This window comes from Paramisgurnus dabryanus, chromosome 1, assembly GCF_030506205.2.
Source record: "Paramisgurnus dabryanus chromosome 1, PD_genome_1.1, whole genome shotgun sequence".
Classification (NCBI taxonomy): Eukaryota; Metazoa; Chordata; class Actinopteri; order Cypriniformes; family Cobitidae; genus Paramisgurnus; species Paramisgurnus dabryanus.
The window spans coordinates 31,986,949-32,006,563 of NC_133337.1; the positions used below are offsets into that span (position 1 = coordinate 31,986,949).

General features: G+C 35.5%; 1 protein-coding gene across 1 annotated transcript; it reads right to left on the bottom strand.

Moving 5' to 3' along the window:
• Nucleotides 1-7,679: 7,679 nt before the first annotated feature.
• LOC135779097 (galactose-specific lectin nattectin-like) lies at nucleotides 7,680-10,392 on the bottom strand. Its single transcript, XM_073813691.1, has 5 exons — nucleotides 10,386-10,392; nucleotides 8,795-8,883; nucleotides 8,566-8,688; nucleotides 8,257-8,368; nucleotides 7,680-7,833 (listed from the first exon to the last, which is right to left on the bottom strand). The coding sequence occupies exons 1-5, from the start codon at nucleotides 10,390-10,392 to the stop codon at nucleotides 7,760-7,762; spliced, it is 405 nt and encodes a 134-aa protein (XP_073669792.1). The 3' UTR covers nucleotides 7,680-7,759.
• Nucleotides 10,393-19,615: the final 9,223 nt, after the last annotated feature.

The following is a 19,615-nucleotide window of genomic DNA, read 5'->3' on the forward strand; positions in this document are numbered from 1 at the left end:
ATGTTCCCTCTAATTTTTTTCAGCACTGAGCAAATTCTTTTTTTTCTGAGCGCACATTTTTAGTACTGTGAGCAATTCGCAACCACACGACCTGCCGAATATGACCACGAGCTTGCGTTAACCATAGGAGATTCAAAGAGATGACAGTGTAGCGTGTAACGGTGTTTAGTGTATACACACGTATAATGTTCAATGTGGGCCTGTGTATCAGAAGAGAAAGGCACGGCTACTGGAGAGAGGAGAGCAGTATGACAGGTAAGTACTGTAAAAGATCAACACAGAGTCTTGGTTTCTGATTATTTGTAGATTTATATTGAAAATATTAATTTAAGAAAGTGTTTCTCTTTTCTGTATCTTGCTTAAGGAATATAAATCTCAAATACAAGAAACAATATGCAATAAATCCCAATACTCCTCTCTTTGAAATTTACCAGGTACCTGGGTTTAGCAGATTGAACCGTTCAACTCAAGCTGAAAATCAGTTCTCATATACTACAGTGCAAATAAATAAATAAATAAACAAAATACTTGTAAAAGTATAACACTGTTTCATTTTGTTTGTAATCCAAATTAATGATTCACTTAAATGACTCAGTTGGGTTGAATTCATGAATCAATTGACTCGGTTCAAAGGACCGTTCCTTTAAATAGTTTAAATAGTTCAGTTCAAAGTAAGTGTCCTTTGAAGAAAATCCAAGAAAATACGGAAAATGAAGTTTCAGCGAATTCACGTCCTAGTAGTTGTCCGAAACAAAAATGAAAAATATCCTCCTACCAGTTCTGATGAATTCAAAGCACAGTTCTGGTTGGCTCGCCTTTTTGTATACACCTTCAGTATATACTTAATTGTCTCGCGTGTCCAAGATGGAGCAGGAGAACTTTACAGATGTTCGCAATTCTCACAAAAAAACCCAGCCTTGTAAAAACACAAGGCAGAACAGTAATTAATATTCAATTCAACAGATTTATCAATAAGCATCATGTAAACATTTCAAATAACAACCTAACTCAGGGTTTTAACACTTATTGAACATATGTTATTTTTTAATCACATTTACGTTACTTGACTGTTAACTTTCAAATGCTTCAGCTCGTTCGTTATATACCAACGGCCAATGTAAACAAACTAATAAAACTCATAGTTTGCTGCCAAATTTGCAACACTTATGCCATAATGTCAAGTTAATATTTAGAATATAACTCACCAAAGCATAAATTTTAACTTCTTATTTAAAAGAAGAAGTTCATTCGAAGTGTTTTGATGCTCTGTGATTCTGAATCTGCCTCCGTTCTAATTCTCTATTTTGCTCTCTCCTCACTCTAGCGACAGCTTTTCCAAGTTATCACATCACTTCAGGAATCCAATAATTTGTTTTAAATCACTGTTTTGAATCACTTTTTCCTCTTAATAAATATTTTAGTTTCTTGAGATCGCCCCGTGCAGCTGCTCATCTGACTCGCTCATCTGACTCGCTCTCACTTTGTGCTCGTGCTGGAAGCGGCACCTGTGTGAACTGAATGCGCTGCTACCATTGGCTCATAAAAGTGTCTGTCACCGTAGCAAGATCAGCGATTGGTTGAAAGTTTCTTCTCCTTCTAGAACACTCGCCTTCACTCTCTCTTAATTCTTTTACAACAGCAAATGCATCAATTACCACGTTTACATGCACACCAAAAATGCGATTATTTCCAATAATGCGAGTAAGGTCTTAATCGCAGTAAGATGTTTACATGACTGGAGCTAACCTCTTCACTCCGGTTTACATGCAGTTTTTATTTTCGGATTATTCACACAAAGTTCAATGCAGAGCACAAATGATGAACTCACATATATGGTCCACTGTTTTAATTTACTTACGTTAAATGACAAACACGTTGTTATAGATGTATTTCATTATCCGGTGCCGTGATGAAGATATAAATATGACAGTGCCTGTAAAGGGCGTTCACATGATATAAAAATATAGTTTTAAAAATCGTTTTATATTAAAGATAATAGCAGAGCTCACACAACAACTATAACGATAGCGATTTTGGCACATGATGAACGATAAACCATTGACAGCCAATCAAATCTATTTGAACTTGAAGTGCACGCGCACTTAAAATGCAGCAGAAAGCTCATTCATTGCTGAGGTTTATAACATTAAATTACCTCAGGTATCCAGCGCTGATGCTGTGAAATTTTTCTACCACACTGACTACGCCAAAAGGTATGATATTATTACACAAACTACTACATTCATTCAGTTGAGGACATCTGCTGGTTTCCCGCTGTGTAAATGCAACAAGAACAGCATATGTACATATTCAGTGACATGTAAACAATTGCAAAAAAAGTTTTTATTACAAGAAATATCCAATATTAGGTAATGCCGCGCTCGTTTTATCGAATTAGCATGAAGTTATCATTATGATGTGGTCACTAATATATTTATCGTTATAATTATCGTTATAATGTCATTTAAAGGTTTTATACACTGCTGTCGTGTTATTTGAGCTGTTTCTGAATTAAGGCAGACTTCTGACAGCGAGTCGTGTTGGCAGAGTTCATGTAAAACTTCCTAATGTCAAGATTAAAACGAATTTGTGCTTAAGGTGCGTGACTAAAACACACGTGCACTTAATTAGTGCGGTATAAATGCGATTAAAGCGTTTACATGGACGCATACTGCGATTATAAACGGCGTACGCCACCTCTTTTAATGCGACTTTACTTATTGCGATTATGAGCTTAATCGCATTATTTTTATCGAATTATTGCGTTTACATGAGGTAAAGTATAATCGCAGTATTGACAAAATCCCATTATAATCGCATTATTAGGGTGCATGTAAACGCGGTTGTGCGGTCTGAAAAATGTGCGCGGTCTGACAAATCTATTGCGCAGCCACTTTGACTGGCCTGTGCGGCCGCGCACGCGCGCAGCTTAAAGGGAACATTTGTCCGAATCCTCAGTATCCATAAAATCAGTAGGCGAGAAATCCCCGGATGCCCTACTGAGTCCGCCCAGATTCTGAAGCGTGCATCGGATGGACACTTCTATCAGCCTGATAAAAACAAAACAAACAAAACGTAGCCTACATATTTACACGTAAATTAAAACAGTCCAATACGTATGTGCTTTCACGTATTAATAGTGCCTTTACGTATTATCTGGACGTAATTGCAGGATCGATACGTATCTAAATGTACGTAAAATGTCTTAAAATATGTACAGATTAAACGTGTTTTGACCAGTCAGTTATCCAGTAACATTTGCTTATGAAGCCGCTTTTTTATGAAGCGCTTTTAATGCGCATTAGATTTAATACTCAGTTGAAAACACTTTGGCACTTTAATACTTACTTGCTACAGAGCATTATACACTTTACGATGTAATTCCTATTTTATTTAAAATAATGATCGGAAAAAAAACAGAACAGATCGCGTTCCCGACCGGACTCATTTCAGGGTTACAACAGATTCGCAATTTCTGCAACGGTGTTGACATCTCTTCTCCAGGTGAGGAAATTTATTTACATTTTTAATTTATATGTCTGCTCTATTTTATGAAATATATTCTTAGTCAGTTGTTTGTTTTTATCAGATAATAACTTGACTGGTAAGTTAATCGAAAAAGTGCATTGACTGAATTGATACTAGGTTTTAACAGGTGATAGTCATTAAATGATTAGTGTTTAATATGATCAATCTAATATAAATTCATAATTATTTGACTTATTTGTTGTGTCACTGTATTCTCAGATCAAACTAAGATAATATACCGCATACCGATTCATATTATTCATCTGAATCGTTCTCTAACTGAATTCATAGAGCTGTTTGGACGGCCAGACCAACATCCAAAGGTCAGTATTTTTCTTGAACATCCAAACGTTACGGTATTATTTACTGAAACATTTAAGAAAAATGTGTGAGATTGGTGGAACAAATATGATTTATTTATACATGTTCTATTTTATTATTTATAGGATTATGACAGTTGTAATGATATTAATTCTGATGTGCAAAACAAAGTGTCACGTTTTTGCAACAGAATGTTGAGTCTTAATGATACAAGCATATAGACTGTTCTTGCCTGGCTGCCAAACCTCTTGGCACACCTGTGATCCATGCGGTAGCCATTTTGTCTATTTGTGTTGTCCAACATTTTATTTCCTTCACAAGCACATTTTTGAGGCTATAGTATCTAGAATATCGGCAATTGTATTGCTTAGAATATCTTTGTCTATAGAAGGCAAAACAGGATATGTTGTTGTCAAAATGAGAATATGTGCTTTATGTCTTTCTGTATTTAAATGTGTCTGTAAACTCTGTGGTTTAAATTCTGTGTAAAGTTCCAATGGTGCATATAAAAAACTAACTCCTGCCTGTTTAACCTTGCTCATTGTGATTACTCTGGACAAGTTATAACAATATGACACAAACACATCTGCATTCTGCACAGGACAGTTGAAGGTTTGACTGTTGTGTAGTTAATGTCCTCCTTTTAAAAGTGTGTGTACATTTTGGGAAATTATTTGTAGTCTGTCATTATACATTGGTATTGCATTTAATTTACTAACAATTATTTTGTAGGTCGCTAAGAACTGTCATTGCCACATCTTCACTGTGAGCAATGCAGAGAAACATGGATACCAGGTGTGCTAGAATTTTTTTTTATTTATTTTTTTTTTTTTTGAAGAATTGCACAGTTTACAGAAACTTACATCTTCGTTATAAAAATAACATATTGTGCATTTTTCAATATTGCAAGTGCTTTAACATAAACAAAAAACAAACAAACAAAACACTAACATCATCACATTTTGCCAAGGGAAGTACAGAACTATAAAAAGATATCAAAATGTTTACACACATTCACAGTTTTTATTGCCTTTTGATTAAGAGCATACTTAATTGTGTTAACATATTGCTTGATCTCAATGTTAAAAGCAATAAAAGATGTTTTGGAATGCGCAAACTTACATTTATGAATGTAAAATTTTGCCAAGAGAATAATAAGATTGATAATGAAGGTTTCATTAGGCCTAGTTTTAGTTCTTTTGAGGTCATAAAGGCCAAAAATAACATCCTTCCAAAACAGCTTGAAATCTTTCTCAATTTTTCCTGCAATAAAATTACAAACAGACCAGAAATTTTGGACGAAAGGGCAGTGCCAAAACAAATGGGTAACTGTTTCAATATTCTTAGAGCAGAAAGTGCACATTACATCAATGTCTTTTTTACATTTTTTAACAATAAGGGCCCGGTTCCCCGATAACGTTCACTCTTAGCGTGCTAATAAGACTCAAAAAGATATATCTTACCAAAGTTGTTGATGTTCCTAAGTGTGTTCCCCGAAGTGTCTCTTAAGAAGCTTCTTAACACGCTGCCTCTAAGAACAACATACAATGGCGCTGTCCCAAGTGAAGGTGCTGAATTATTTGCAATCGATCACTCAGGGATCGATTTTCGACTTCACGCGAAGGTGCATTACGACGTTAAGAAAGACAACATGTTATATACAAATGGAACATTACTCAAATTATTCCAGTCACATTTATTTAACATAGTTTAAGTTATCCGTAAAATATAGACTATTAATTAAATGATCAAATTGTCAGTAATACGGGTAGACGAACCGGGTATCCCTCGCTCTTTATCCACCCTCCTTATCCCGTTGTGCCACTTGTGCCGCTTCTTGACATGGGTTTTGACTTTAAAAAAATATGTAATACACTTTTATACGACTGTTAAGGTACTTAACAATCAGAATTGATTGCAGTATTTCTGTTTAATGCGGTAGGCTATTGCTTACCATTAATGTTTTCAATAAAAAGCAACCTAGGTAGAGAATATGGTCTGAGAAGATCTAGCAGCTCCATAATGAGTTGTCTTGGAAGGCGATTTTTTATTTAGCCTTGTCAGGCAAAATGTCAAAAGGTTTAAGGGTTGACGAATAAATAAATTGGCATGGACTTAACAGTTACGCGGCCGGTGTTGTGTGGAAGTCTGTTTCCCCTATGTTTCCCTTTAGTGTGGTGTTTTTATAGCATTTTTATCACATTATACATTTATTCTTTATATACATTGAAAGTTTTAATGGTTACTGAGATGTATATGTGTGCATTTATGTAATGTATCTTGACTGTTCTTGATTGTAAGTCATTTATTTTTACAGTATGAATCATATTATATGTATAATATATATTTATTATGTTTGGAAACATAACAGTTTTAAAACAAACATAGAGAAAAAAAGAAAAGAAAAGAAAAAGACAGGCTATGTTAAAAGACATTAAACTGTCACATATGAAATATTTAATAAATTGTATAATAGAATACATGATATTATTGCTTTTTAGTATAACCAATTGAAATCTTTAATCTTTCTAAATAAATTATAAATGTAACGTGATGAAAACGCTATAAACATAGAGGGAACAGACTTCAATGAGGAACAAACACCGGTGCTGTCTTTGATTCATTAGTTCTGATACCAAATAAAGTCAACTGCATAAATAGTCCTGTATCCATTGCAAACATATTTTATTACAAGTCTTAAAAATGTCCATAACATAAAATCATTTTCAGCATACCATAGTTTGACTTGCACTGCGCTGCGCTGATTTCTAAAGACTGCGGCGATAGCGTTTTGCGCTCAAACAACGCTAAGAGAGAGCTTACGAATGGTCCAAACCAACCTTACGAAAGTGTGACTTACAGAAGATATACTTAGCGTACGAACGTTTTGGGAATCATGCCATAGAGTTAAGAGAGAGGTTAAGGAATAGGTTAAGAACTACTTAGCGATAAGAACGTTTTGGGGAACCGGGCCCAGAACTGTCTGCAGTCTGCTAGATCACCCAGAACCAGAATTATACAGTTTCAAACACAGTATTTACAACATAAAAAAGACAATTTGGTGTTCCATCATATGAAAAACACCATAAATAACAATATTTGTCACAAGCAGCAGCTTTTTATGTAACTTCAAAGGGTTTTCTTTAAAATGATATAAAGATATTGCATTTATTCCACTGTATGTGGTTATGGGGAAACTTCAAATGTTTTTAGGCGGAAATTGTATACAAAAAAAGAGTATTATTCCTCCCTTCAGTTGGAGTAAAATAACTTTTGTAGAGATTACAATAGAGAAAAAAATCCTTTTTCCTCTGTAAGCTGACAATTGCTGAAATCAAACAAAACTACAAAACTATCTGCAGGTAGCTGAGGCACCCAGTTATACACTTTTAAATACAGACTTTAGAAAAAAAACCTTAAAAAGTGCCCATTTATTTTTGTGTTTATTAGAGGACTGACAACACATACAACCAGGTTTAGCACTTTCAACAGTGTTTTATCAAATTTCAAAGGGTTTCCTGTAAAATGATACCAAACTTTTGTATGTACACCTCTGCATGTGGGTATACTGTAGGAAGCTTTTGAAATTGGGTAGGCCAAATCCAGGCGGAAATCCCCAAAATAGCCTCTGGGGTTTAGAATAACCTGTGGTTAACCATATCAATTGTTAAAAGGCCTTTTTGTTATTTTAAATGGAACTCTATTGTTTTTTTTTTTTTTGTTTTATATTGTATTTTATTTGATGATGATTTTTTAACAACAATGCACACAATTTGCTTTATAAATGCTTTTATTGATTTGAGAAGTTTTCAGAAAGGTTCAGTAAGATACTGGGTTTTATGTATAAGATCAGAAAAAAAATTATAGGCATGTAGTACAATCATAGTACTTTTCAAACAGATTGATTTTTTCATGATCTCATTGATTTGGCACAAATGTAGCTTAATGTGATTGAACAGGGCTGATCGTTCCAGCAAAGGTCATCTGTGGGATAAAATGAAAATAAAATCAGTACTGATCATTACCGGTGTAGTTTGAATAAAATCTGATCATAAATCAGCAACGATCAAGAGAGCAAAAATTCAAGTGTTGTAAAGGGTCTAAATGCTTAAATGTAAATGATATTTCAGTTTTTCTTTTTAATAAATTTACAGACATTTCTAAAATTATGTTTTCACTTTGTCATTATGGGGAACTGAGTGTAGATTAATGAGATAAAATGAATTCAAACAATTGTACCATCAATCTGCAACATAACAACACTGAATAAGTAAAATATGGATCTAAATGTATAGTGAATGCACTGCAGGTATCTTTTTCTGACAAATTAACTTGCCTTTTTAATACTAAATGCTAAAAAAAATTTAAATTGTGAATAAAAACAATAATGATAGGGGCCATTCTTACTTCTGTAGTTTACTTCCAGGCAGTGCTCGTTACCACCTTTATTGTCAGGTTGTCCAGAGCACCAGTTGGTAAAGTCAAATTGAGATCCATCAGTCCACAGCCATTGTCCTTCCTAATGAATGAAGAGAGTCAGTAGAAAGAGTTTACTAAAAATGTATTCACACACCATTAATGATATAATTCAGTCATTTATATTGTAACAAAAAAAACACGAGTTAAGGTATCTATGAAAACAAATATCTGTTTTATAATAAAAGCATTCTTTAAATTAGACAGACAATATCAGCATTTCAAAGCAAAGTTATTTACCACTGCAGCATCATGGCCACCAATCCAAGTTTTTGTGTCAGCAGGAACAAGACTCAGGAGAAAGTTGCTTTCGACTGTATTGCGCACAGATGCAAGATTTGCACCAACAGATTGACAGTTTTTCTAAAGAGAGAGAGAGATTATTTAAGTGCAAATATAAAATCTAATCTGTTTAGTTTAGATCAAGACAGGACATTGAGTATCATTGAACAATACTGAATGACAGTACCTCAGCTGTGGCCCAGTCCACTGACTGAGGGAAGAATTTGTAGCATTGCACACCAAAAGGTGTCCATTCATTTGGGCATTTCCCTTGAGCTATACAGTGAATAAAATATTAGTAATATTAAGTCACATTATCAGATTTATGCTTCTGTAAGTGCTTTAAATTTTGCTCCTGTTGATATCCTTTTACATAAAGTCAGAGGCGATTCTAGGGTTAGAGCTTTAGGGGTGCTGAGTACCCAATGAGCTCCGCTGCCACCACCCACTCTTTTTTCCTACAGAAACCAATAATATGTCTATTGTAAAATAACTATCATTTTAACATTGGTTCAACTAACTCCAAAATCCAGATTTTTTTGGAGACCTTTCAGGCATGAAAACGGGTCAGGGGTGAAAAAGATGAGAAGAAAATTACCCCTCTAGGGTCCGGGAGAATGCTCCCCCTTAGATGTTTTTTAAATTACATATTTTAAAGCATCAATCTGATGAGTTTTGAGATTCATTTTTTTGCTAACCTTTTTATTTCTAATTAGTGGCGAGCTAGCACTTTTTTGCCATTAATGCCATATTATAGTATCAGGACAAAAGGTGGGCTACAGCAGCAGTGGGTATGGTTTTATGTGGATATACAGTGTATCGTTTTAAGCCTTTGTCAAAATGACAAATCTCCTAATTTATAACTTTTATGCCTACAACATATGGTAGGTTAATTTATAGTTTAATTTGCAGCTTTTCTTATAACAGTCCTTTAATTGAACCATTACTATATGTCTAAAACAAAACACTTGTGACTCCTGCACTAAGGGTTAAAAACGTTATCCCCTTCATATTAATCTACATGTGATCAACTAAAAAATTAGTTATTGTCTAGTTTGATAGTCAGACAGTTAGTGATTTGACACATAACTTACCGGTACTGGTGGTATAGTGATATGTAGTTTGTTTTCACTCTGTTCCAAACGCCATGTTTTCATGACGACTGACCAGAAAAGACACACGTGATGTCATGTTTACATGACTCCCGATTGTTAAAATAAGTCTCAAATTAACAATAAATCATACAATAAACTTTAACAACGGAGACACACGTATGCAACTACCCACTGAGACACACAAAACTGCACATGTATGTATCGCTGCAGCCCGGAGACTGCAAGTGGGAGGAGCTTACGCCGCAAGTGGGAGGAGCTTATGCCGCAAGTAGGAGGGATTTCAGAAATGTGCAAGTAGGAGGAGTTTACGCCGCAAATGGGACGGCGGTGAATGAGAATGGCAGGAAGTATCGACAGTAATGAAAATAAACGATCCAATATCACGTTCCTCATCATGGTCTGATTTCTTACAGCTTTGTTATTATTGTGTGTGTCCAATACCACTCACTGTCATTGATGAGGTCACGTTTTTACACCTTTTTTACACTTAAAGTGATGGCGGTTTAAATTCATCAGGCTGTAGGCCTTATTCAAGCACATTTCTGAAGCTCCATATTCTACAATATCAAGTAAATGAACATATTAAAATGTGATGCAACTGAACTTAGTTAAGTGAATGTGTAAATACATGAAAAACATGTGGCTAATGTCATATAAAGTTACCATCCATCTTTATTGCATTATTTTTTTAAATAATAGACTAATGTTCTTCTGAACATGTTACACATATATTACATTTAAATTATTTTTTCAATGAATAAAATCATGTACAAGTCACTCAGAATTGATTGCAAAGGTGTTTATTTTATTTTATTATTTTTAGTCTTTGTAAGGAAACTATATCAGCTCATTAGAACTGATCTGCATGGAGTCAAATCTGCAAAATCCAGGGTGGAAGGTTTTTGAATAAATGCCCTGGAGCTCACCTCGCTTTCCCTTCCCAGCATAACCTGGTGGATACACAAGAAGCAAAATAACAACTAGGGTTTATGGTTGACAGTGAACATTTACAAACATTAGGAATAATTTCTCAGCTCTGTTGGTCAATTGAATGGTGTCCAGAACTTTTAAACTCCAAGGGATGACATAAGTAAATTTGATTTTTAGTTTTCCTTTAGACTAACAACTAGTTTATTCATCACCAATTTACACAAAAAGTACCAGGTGTGCAGCATTTGTACTCAAACCCACACTCCAAACAAGTGGAGAATGAGTACATCTTCCAGAAGAGCTGTTTGTAGTGAGATGTCTTTTTTCCAGCATGTAACACCTGAGGTGAAAAAAAAAATCACATAACATTATCAATGATGTTCTTGTTATGCATTTTATTTTTTAATGTCAATATTTACTTTCTAGCCATAAGAAGTGTGCCTGATTCTTGAACTTGTCATCACCAACTATGTCCCTGAACCTTGAGCAAGCCAATGACAGGGTCGTGTAGGCAGCAACTTCAAGAAGTATGTTCTTCAGCAACGCTCCTGATAACTGAAAAGTTAGCACAGGCCATTACATTTTTTTAAAAAGCACATTATATAACATTCAACTACCTTGAAGATAAAGCATGATGGAGGGTCATTATCTTTTAACAGCTCATCCTTAAAGAAAAATATAAGTGGATTAAAATTGTTCTATGATGCACATTTTAAATCATCATTGCAATTGATTATGCATAGCTTGCTAAAAATAGAGGGCACAACTGGGGTTTGGTCTGCTGAAATGAAGTAAATTAAAATTAGCTGACCAATATTATAGTTACATAATTTGAAACCCAGCAAAGTATATGTATTTTGTTTTATATCAAAGTTCTTACTTTCATATGCAAGTTCAGTTTTTTTCTTCCCGTAGGTTTCAGGGAGTGCAGAGCATTCTTCTTCTTCTTCTTCTGAAAGAGAATTAGAATTAAAACGTGATAAAATTATCCATTATTTTTTTATTTGACAAAAAATATCAGCAAAATATAAAAAGCTGACAATACCAGGTACAACAGCTCATTTTCTCTTTCTCCCATGTCTTGTACAATTTGATTATCATGCAACAAAAACAAATAAAGTAAGAAATAGAACAAGTTCAATATCAAAATTAATTAAATGCAAGGGTGCATTACATTGATTACAAATTACAGTAAAGACTTTTGTAAATATAGAAAAAAAATCGAATTAATGGTCCAATTTTAAATTATTCACCAATGAATACAACAACATTTGAATACAAAAACATTTCAAAATCTTGCCAACCCCTAATAGTATTAAGAACAGCTATTAAAGGAGTTTGATAGAGCAAGTAGTGTTTACACCTGCTGATTTTTATCATCACTGAAACACTTTGTTTGTTCTTTTCACTCAAATAGTGTTATGAGCGAGTCACTAAATCATTCCGTTCCATGTCTTCCCAAAACAGTTTACAGACTGAACAAGATTTCTTCACTTCTTTAAGAGTTTCTTAAAACACCACGTTAAAAGTACAGCTAATTTTTTCACACTTAATTTTCAAGCAAGATGGCACACCACCATTTTCCTATGTTCTTCATGTTTAGCTGTGTACATAAAGTAATGAATTAGTACAATTTTCAATTATATTTAAATGCATATAGCTACAAAAATAAATACTTACTTCAGTGAAGTCAAACTTCTGTCCCAGAATAACATACAGTGCATACTATAATATGCAAAGACACACCAAAAAAAGTTAAATGGGTAACAGCAATTGATTACACCTCGATGTTCCTCATTTACAGTACGTACTTGCCATCAAGACAAACACTCCACAGTTATTTGACAGCCTTTGTCCTGCATTGTCCTAGTAATGAAATCAAACACACCATAAATTATTAATTGATGTGATAAACACACAACAACTTGTAAATTAAGAACTTTATACATTACAGCAGAAGCTGTGAGTCATGTGGAACATCAAAAAATATCTTTCACTGATAAGTGAACCTAAAACACAATAACATGCGTTTCACATTTATTTCACTGATTGTTATGAGTAATACATTTTATAAAATAATTATGATATTAAAACAAATGTTTCAATTACATTACATTACATTACATTATGGATTACAAATGAAAAGTTTTAAAATAATTGCATGCATTGTACAATTAAATTAGGAGTTGTAACGTTATTGTAATATCAAATCCATTTACAAAACGTTTAAGACATTTACAATTTGAAAATCAATGCAGACCTAAAACGTACAAACATTACACAGCCACAATACCTTATTATTATGGTCTTCAGAATCCATAATCTGGAGAGCAAATTGTAGAAATGGAATGCAGAAAAGATTTTGTCATCCACGTTACAGATTTTCTAATTTGTGTGCTAATAAAAAACTACAGAAATGTATCTGGATACACTTTACCCTTATCTTTTTTAATACATCAAGACTAAAAACAGCGTACAAACGGCATTATAAAATGGTCTTCTTCAGAACTTATAATGCTTTTTTACAAAACTAAAAACTGTACAGCAAGCTACCCCTTCTTTTCAACAACACGCTGACATGTGAATTGTGAAAGCGGTTTTCTTCTTTGTTTTCTGATCGATCGCTACAAAACTTAAACATTAGCGCCACCAACTGTGGAGCATAAACCAATGGCTGCTACAGGTGATATAAATAAACCAATCAAATTCCTCTGGAAGTTTGTACAGCCCACTTGCGGGTAAAGCTCCACCCACTTGCTGCTTACCCACCCATTTGCAGCTGGCTCCGACCTCCGTTTATACCCACCTCAAACTGCATGCGTCTTGCGGAAGAACATTGTAACCGGCACTACTTCTCTCCGTTTAAATCTATGGACGAGTCACCCAGGTACTGTACTACTCCGCAGCGCGCGGGTACCCGCCGGACTAAAATAATCCGAAAATAAACACTTATTATACGTGTACCATGGTGATTCAGTATAAGACAAAAACACGGCTTGAAAGATTGCTTCGTGATGTACTCGCTCAATATAAACATAACGTAAACATTATGTAAGATTTGAACAAAAAAGTTGCATCACAACACTTTTAACTGATTCTCACTCTGCGTGTGTTTCGCGCTCGGGCTAAGCGATGCAGGTACAGAGAAGTTAAAGAAGAGGATGACACCATTTGCTAAGCGGGGAGGTTTTCTTTTTCTACCTTAACATATACATTTTAAACCACAAACTACCGAGTATGTTTTGGACATTATTTAACCTTGTCAAAGACGAACGAACATTTTAGAATAAATACATTTCTTGCTCCAAGTTTTAGGGGTGCTGAGCTCCTTTTTAGGGGTGCTGAAGCACCCCTAAAAAGGGGCTAGCCTCGCCCATGCATAAAGTTACACTTGTTTAAAGTTTTATGGAAAACACATTTCTATGGGAATTTAATTTGGAATATTAGTGAGTTGCTGTATTTGGTAAATCTTGTAAAGGTATTGGTTACCGGCTGCATTCTCAACAGAAAAGACCAAGAAAAGAAGCACAAGAGCTCTCATGACTGCCATGATGAATCTGAAAATGAATTAAGAGGAATAGTGAAACATCTGCACTCATACGGTATGTACACTGCTGATTAAAACTGAATATTATAGACAGAGATTCAGTAAGTTAACATTATAAAAGCTCACCCTTTTGTCAAATCTTCGTTTTCAGAACTTCAGTGTAGATTGTGTGAGGATCAATGAGGAGTCCTATCTTTTATACTTTACTTCACAAGGAGGGATTCAATATCACAAGGGGTTTGAAGATAAGAAAGGTAAATCTGAATATCATGAATGTATACTTGTACATGAACATTCAAATAAGAATTTTATCTTTATCTTAATTTTATCTGGTCACATTTGTGAGAAATTCATGGTCACATTTGTGAAAAACTTATGGTCACATTTGTGACCCGTCACGGAAACCAGGGACTCAAGTCGGCAGCACAAGTTTCGAGAAAATGAGAAACAAAGTTTTTTTTTCGAAATTTGTGATTTTCGTTTTATTGCAGAATCTGTTAGTTGAGATCACGAAGAAGCCTCTCCATGTTTGAGATAGCAGTTTTTGTATATTTAAAAGCGTACATTTTGCGGTTAAAATAGGCTTGTTTTTCCGGAGATTCTAGCGTGCAGCGGGGGGCGTCATTGTCTGTGTGTATATTTACATACTGTATAAGCTTGTGTTTTCGCCTCCGCCCCCAAAGGGAACAGCGTGACTACTAAATAAGGATAGTTCGCCCAAAAATGAAAATAATGTAAGTAATGACTCACCCTTATGTCGTTCTAAACTCGGAAGACCTCCGTTCATCTTCGGAACACAGTTTAAGATGTTTTATCGTTAGATTTAGTCCGAGAGCTTTCCCCTTCATTGAAAATCTATGTATGGTTTCCATGTCCAGAAAGTTAATAAAAACATCATCAAAGTAGTCCATGTGACATCAGTGGGTCAGTAAGATTGTGTTGATGCATCGAAAATACAGTTTGGTCCAAAAATAGCAGAATTACGACTTTATTCAGCATTGTCTTCTCTTCCGGCTCGAGCGTGAAGTCACGTGACTGTAGTGACGCACTGCCCTGTTCCTCAGATATGTTTGCTAAGTTTTTTTTTTTTTTTTTTTCAAACTTATAGCCTGCGTCTCCCCAGACTGTAAAGCTCGGGTGCACAAAACAAAAGAAAAATAAAAGAAGCTGGGGCGGAACAAATTACAGTCAGCTGCATCGTACGTCAGCCGCGTCACTGACTTTATGCGGCGCCGCAGTCGGAAGACGTCAAAGTACCGCGAGAGCTCTTCAAGAAATCTTAAGGAGTAGTTTAATTTCGACTCGCTCTCGCGGTACTTTGACGTCATCTGTATGTCAGTTCTTGCAGCGCAGCATGAGTCTAAACACACAGAAGTTACACAGATATCGTTGTATTCTTCATATAATTGGCTACATGTTTTGTCTATCAATATTTTCCATGAAGTCATTGGCTGATGGAGGAACGAGCGAGCCATTGGTAACCTCTCTAAAGGATGTCACGTTTTCGACGGCGCTGTTTGGATGATCTATTATACTACTTCCCTATTTTAAATACAAACTTTGAAGGCGGGTTCATGTGTTTAACGGAGTGTAAGCTCATATACCCTTACATGTTACGATTGAAATAGTCTTCAGATTATATATTATATTGTATTACCAGACATTCATGCGAAATCTGATGTAAACAATCTATATTTCACGGATTATACGCATTTGTGGACAAATATGGTCATTGGATAATCTGAAACAGACTGGATTCGACTTGTGATCCCCACAAAGGTAAAAGAGTCATGTTTATTTTTGCGGGTTGTCATTTGGTCATAAAATACTACATATGATGCTAGAACATCTCAAAAAGGGTTTTACAGGGGGCATGGCTTAGCTAAATGAGATGTAAATGAGCCCTATTGTCTCCCCCAGCTGAAAAGAAGAGTCCCTTTCGTCTCGATTTTCTCGGTTTGAGTATTTCTGAGTTCCTATATTCAAATGGCCACAACTTCTCCAAATCTTATCAGATTTCCATGTGTTACACATCGTTGGAAAGCTTAGAAACTGCACTTTCAGAATCTGTGAATAACTCAAAATGCCCAGATCCGACTTGTGTCCCTACTTTCCGTGACTGGTCACATTTGTGAGAAATTCATAGTCACATTTGTGAGAAACTTATGGTCACATTTGTGAAAAACTCATGGTCACATTTGTGAATAACTCATGGTATTACAATCTCTAGGGGAAAAGCTGCTATAAATAAATCAGAGAGACTCCCCCAGCCGTCAGACCAAATACAAGAAAAATACCGGCAATTTTAGTTAAATATATTAATTTATTGTATAAAATGGACAACAGGCAATCTCGTTTTTTGTTCAATGTATGGAGTAATAAGTGTTACAACTTAAGTCACCCCCTCCACCCAAAATAACAAACAAAACAATTCTAAAATGAAAAAATGGGGGAAAATAACTAACCTGGCTAGATGGGACAAAAGCTATTACAAATTCTCTGCCCTATCTACTCTCACCGAAATATAAAAAATATGTAGGGAAATAAAACACACAGGGAAGGTCACCCCTATGAGGAGATATTTTACAAGTGTGATTCCATTACATCTATTCGGTCTGGCGGTTGACGGAGCTCTGAACTCCACGACTGGCCCGAAGTCGTGGAAGCTGCCATTTCACAGTTGCCGATTCTTTTTAAAAGAAATGTATTTGCCGACTCCAATCAGAGTCACAGATTTTCCGATTAATCGTTTTTTTTAAGTGGTCGATTCAAAATTGATTCTTAAAGCCCGTGAATCAATTTTGTTCCATATTTATTTCCGCAAACAATGAACGTAAGATTAACGTTAATCGAATTACTAGTCTTCTCCACTAGATGTCACCCTCTTTTTTCCTTGCACGATGTTACGAAGGAGCGACAGGCGAGCCTGTCATTCATTCATTCAGTCTTTATTCTAATTTATTCTAATATAATATAATATAATATAATATAATATTCTATATAATCTATATAGAAAAACCAAAATCGAATCGATTTGATAGCTTTTGAATCGAAATTGAATTGATCTGGAACATCTGAATCAATACCGAGCCCTAGTCACGGAGTGGAGCCAAGCTTAATGACGGGGTGGCATCTTGCCCAACAGTCTCAACCTGTGAGAGAGAGAGAGAGAGAGAGAGAGAGAGAGAGAGAGAGAGAGAGAGAGAGAGTGAAGTCTCTCCCTCTCTTCTCGAGGAGCACTGACAACCAGAACACTGTAGGAAATGTGAGTGGTGCTTGTCGTGGCAATACTCAGCTCATTAAAAGTTACAGTGGTGTTAATGAGTCAAAATAGCCCACCCCCATGTCTCTACGATGTTCTGATGCAGAGATATAGCTCTTGCAAAAATGGTTGATAAGGTATTCTCATTGGTTGCTAGGGAGTGAATTGGCAACCACCAGTGATTATACACCAAGCCATAAAAGAAATAATCCATAATGACTCTAGGTGAAAAAAACACTAGGTGGCGCAATGACAAAAATGTGCAGGTCATGAGTGTATGACGTCTAGTTAGTTTTATGACTATACACTTTAGTTTAGTGAAGAAACAGTTGTATGACCAAAGGGTTGCTTGATTTCACAGGTTTTGTTCAATTATAAGGCCACCTAGTGGTGCAAGCATACAATTTTTTTGTGCAGCCTCAAGGTCTTTACACACCGGCACGTTTTTCTTTTGCGCGTTTATCGTCAACGTTTAACGCCTCTCGTGACTCAAGAATGAGCGCCAATGTGAGTGCGCACACCCACGCGAAAAGCGCGAGGCGCAAATGCGTCATTTTCAGAAAAACGCCTGGGACACGTTTTTTTGGTTTGACGCGGCGCGTTAAAAGTTGTCCGACCAATGAGATTGGCGCTTTTGTTCACGTGCCTGGCGCTGCTGAAGTTCGAGTAAAACACGACTTGGTGGCGCTCAAGCACAAAATGGTCTTGCGGAGCACGTGGAACAGGTAAACACACAAGGAAGCATCGAGGCTGTGGAGGTTTATGAAGGTGTCGGAGTTCCTCACAACATCGACTGAATTTCGAAGGTAACGTGATATATATATAAGAACATAACAATACTGTGTGGGCTATATGATTAGATTAGATTAAACTTTATTGTCATCACACAAGTACAAGGCAACGAAATGCAGTTTAATGTTAGGTCTAACCAGAAGTGCAAAAGCAGTATAAAAAGTGCAGGATATCAGTATTTGCATAGGTGCAGGATTATGTAATACGATGGAACAATTTACTGTGGGTGGTACTATGAACATAATATACAGAAATTTACAAATGGATATGTACATAATAAATTAAACTATACAAAACAGGAGTGAAATTAATATTTAGGTAGTGCATGAATGAATTTGGATTGTAACTAGTCAGTTAAGAGTGCAATGGCATAAGTTATTGTGCAGTGAATAGTTATTCTAATATTCATTACATAGTACAGGGGTGCAAACGATGCAATTCAAGTAGTCCAGCAGTGCAAATGAACAGGGAGTATGAAATAGACAGTCCAGTAGTGTATTGAACGGACCAGTAGTGCAAATCTACATTATAACTGTGCAAGTAATAAAAATTATTATTGGTGTATTACATTACGATATGTAATGCACTGACATTGAACAGTGATTAACTTCATACCATGCATGTTCCCTGTACACCGTGTGATATCACGTTTTGTTGTTTGCGCCATAATACTTTGTGTGTAACTGGAACCTGTTGTACACAAACGTGGACAATTACACTGCTTCATGTTCAAAGAAAAATATTTGGTTATTATATTCATTGCTTCTTCCTAACCCCAAAATAACTGGAAGAAATCTAAAATGCAAGCCAAACAAAAGGTCGGGTTTTAGGAGGTTAATTTGTGTTCTGTGTATAGGTAACCTAGTTTGTTAAGTCAGATGAAATACCATGAATCTAAATTACATTTGTAATCAAATATTGACCTCATGGATATCGTGGCATGGCCCTCAGTGTGAAAGATTGATTCTGATGAAAACTACATTTATCTTTACAGTGTTCACAGCAATATTTCTGCTAAAAATGATGTGAGCAAAAGTGAGGAGGCCCCAGCAAGCACGTCTTCAGGATCATCCAGCACCAGCCGTGACAAGGTCCAATCTAAACAAAAGAAAACAGTCCGAGACAAACCTCTGGAGAAGTACCTCTTATTAAAAGATGCTAAAGGGAAAAAATTGAAAGCAGTGCACAGAAGAAAGAGGAGCACAGAAGGAGCGCTCTGCCAGTTTTTGGTCACACCTATAGATGTTTATTATATATCATTTTATTTAGTTTTTTTTTTATGTTTATACATTCAAGAAATACAGTTGAACATGTACATTTCATACATTTGTTTATTTGCACTACAGTTCACTTAGACTTCTA

Bases quoted from the DNA above. Each gene is read 5' to 3' on its own strand.
- LOC135779097 (XM_073813691.1), bottom strand. The intron at 8,689-8,794 runs GTACTGTCATTC...CTCTCTCTTTAG, and splicing joins TGGACTGGGCCACAGCTGAG to AAAAACTGTCAATCTGTTGG. The intron at 7,834-8,256 runs GTAAGAATGGCC...TTTATCCCACAG, and splicing joins CCTGGAAGTAAACTACAGAA to ATGACCTTTGCTGGAACGAT.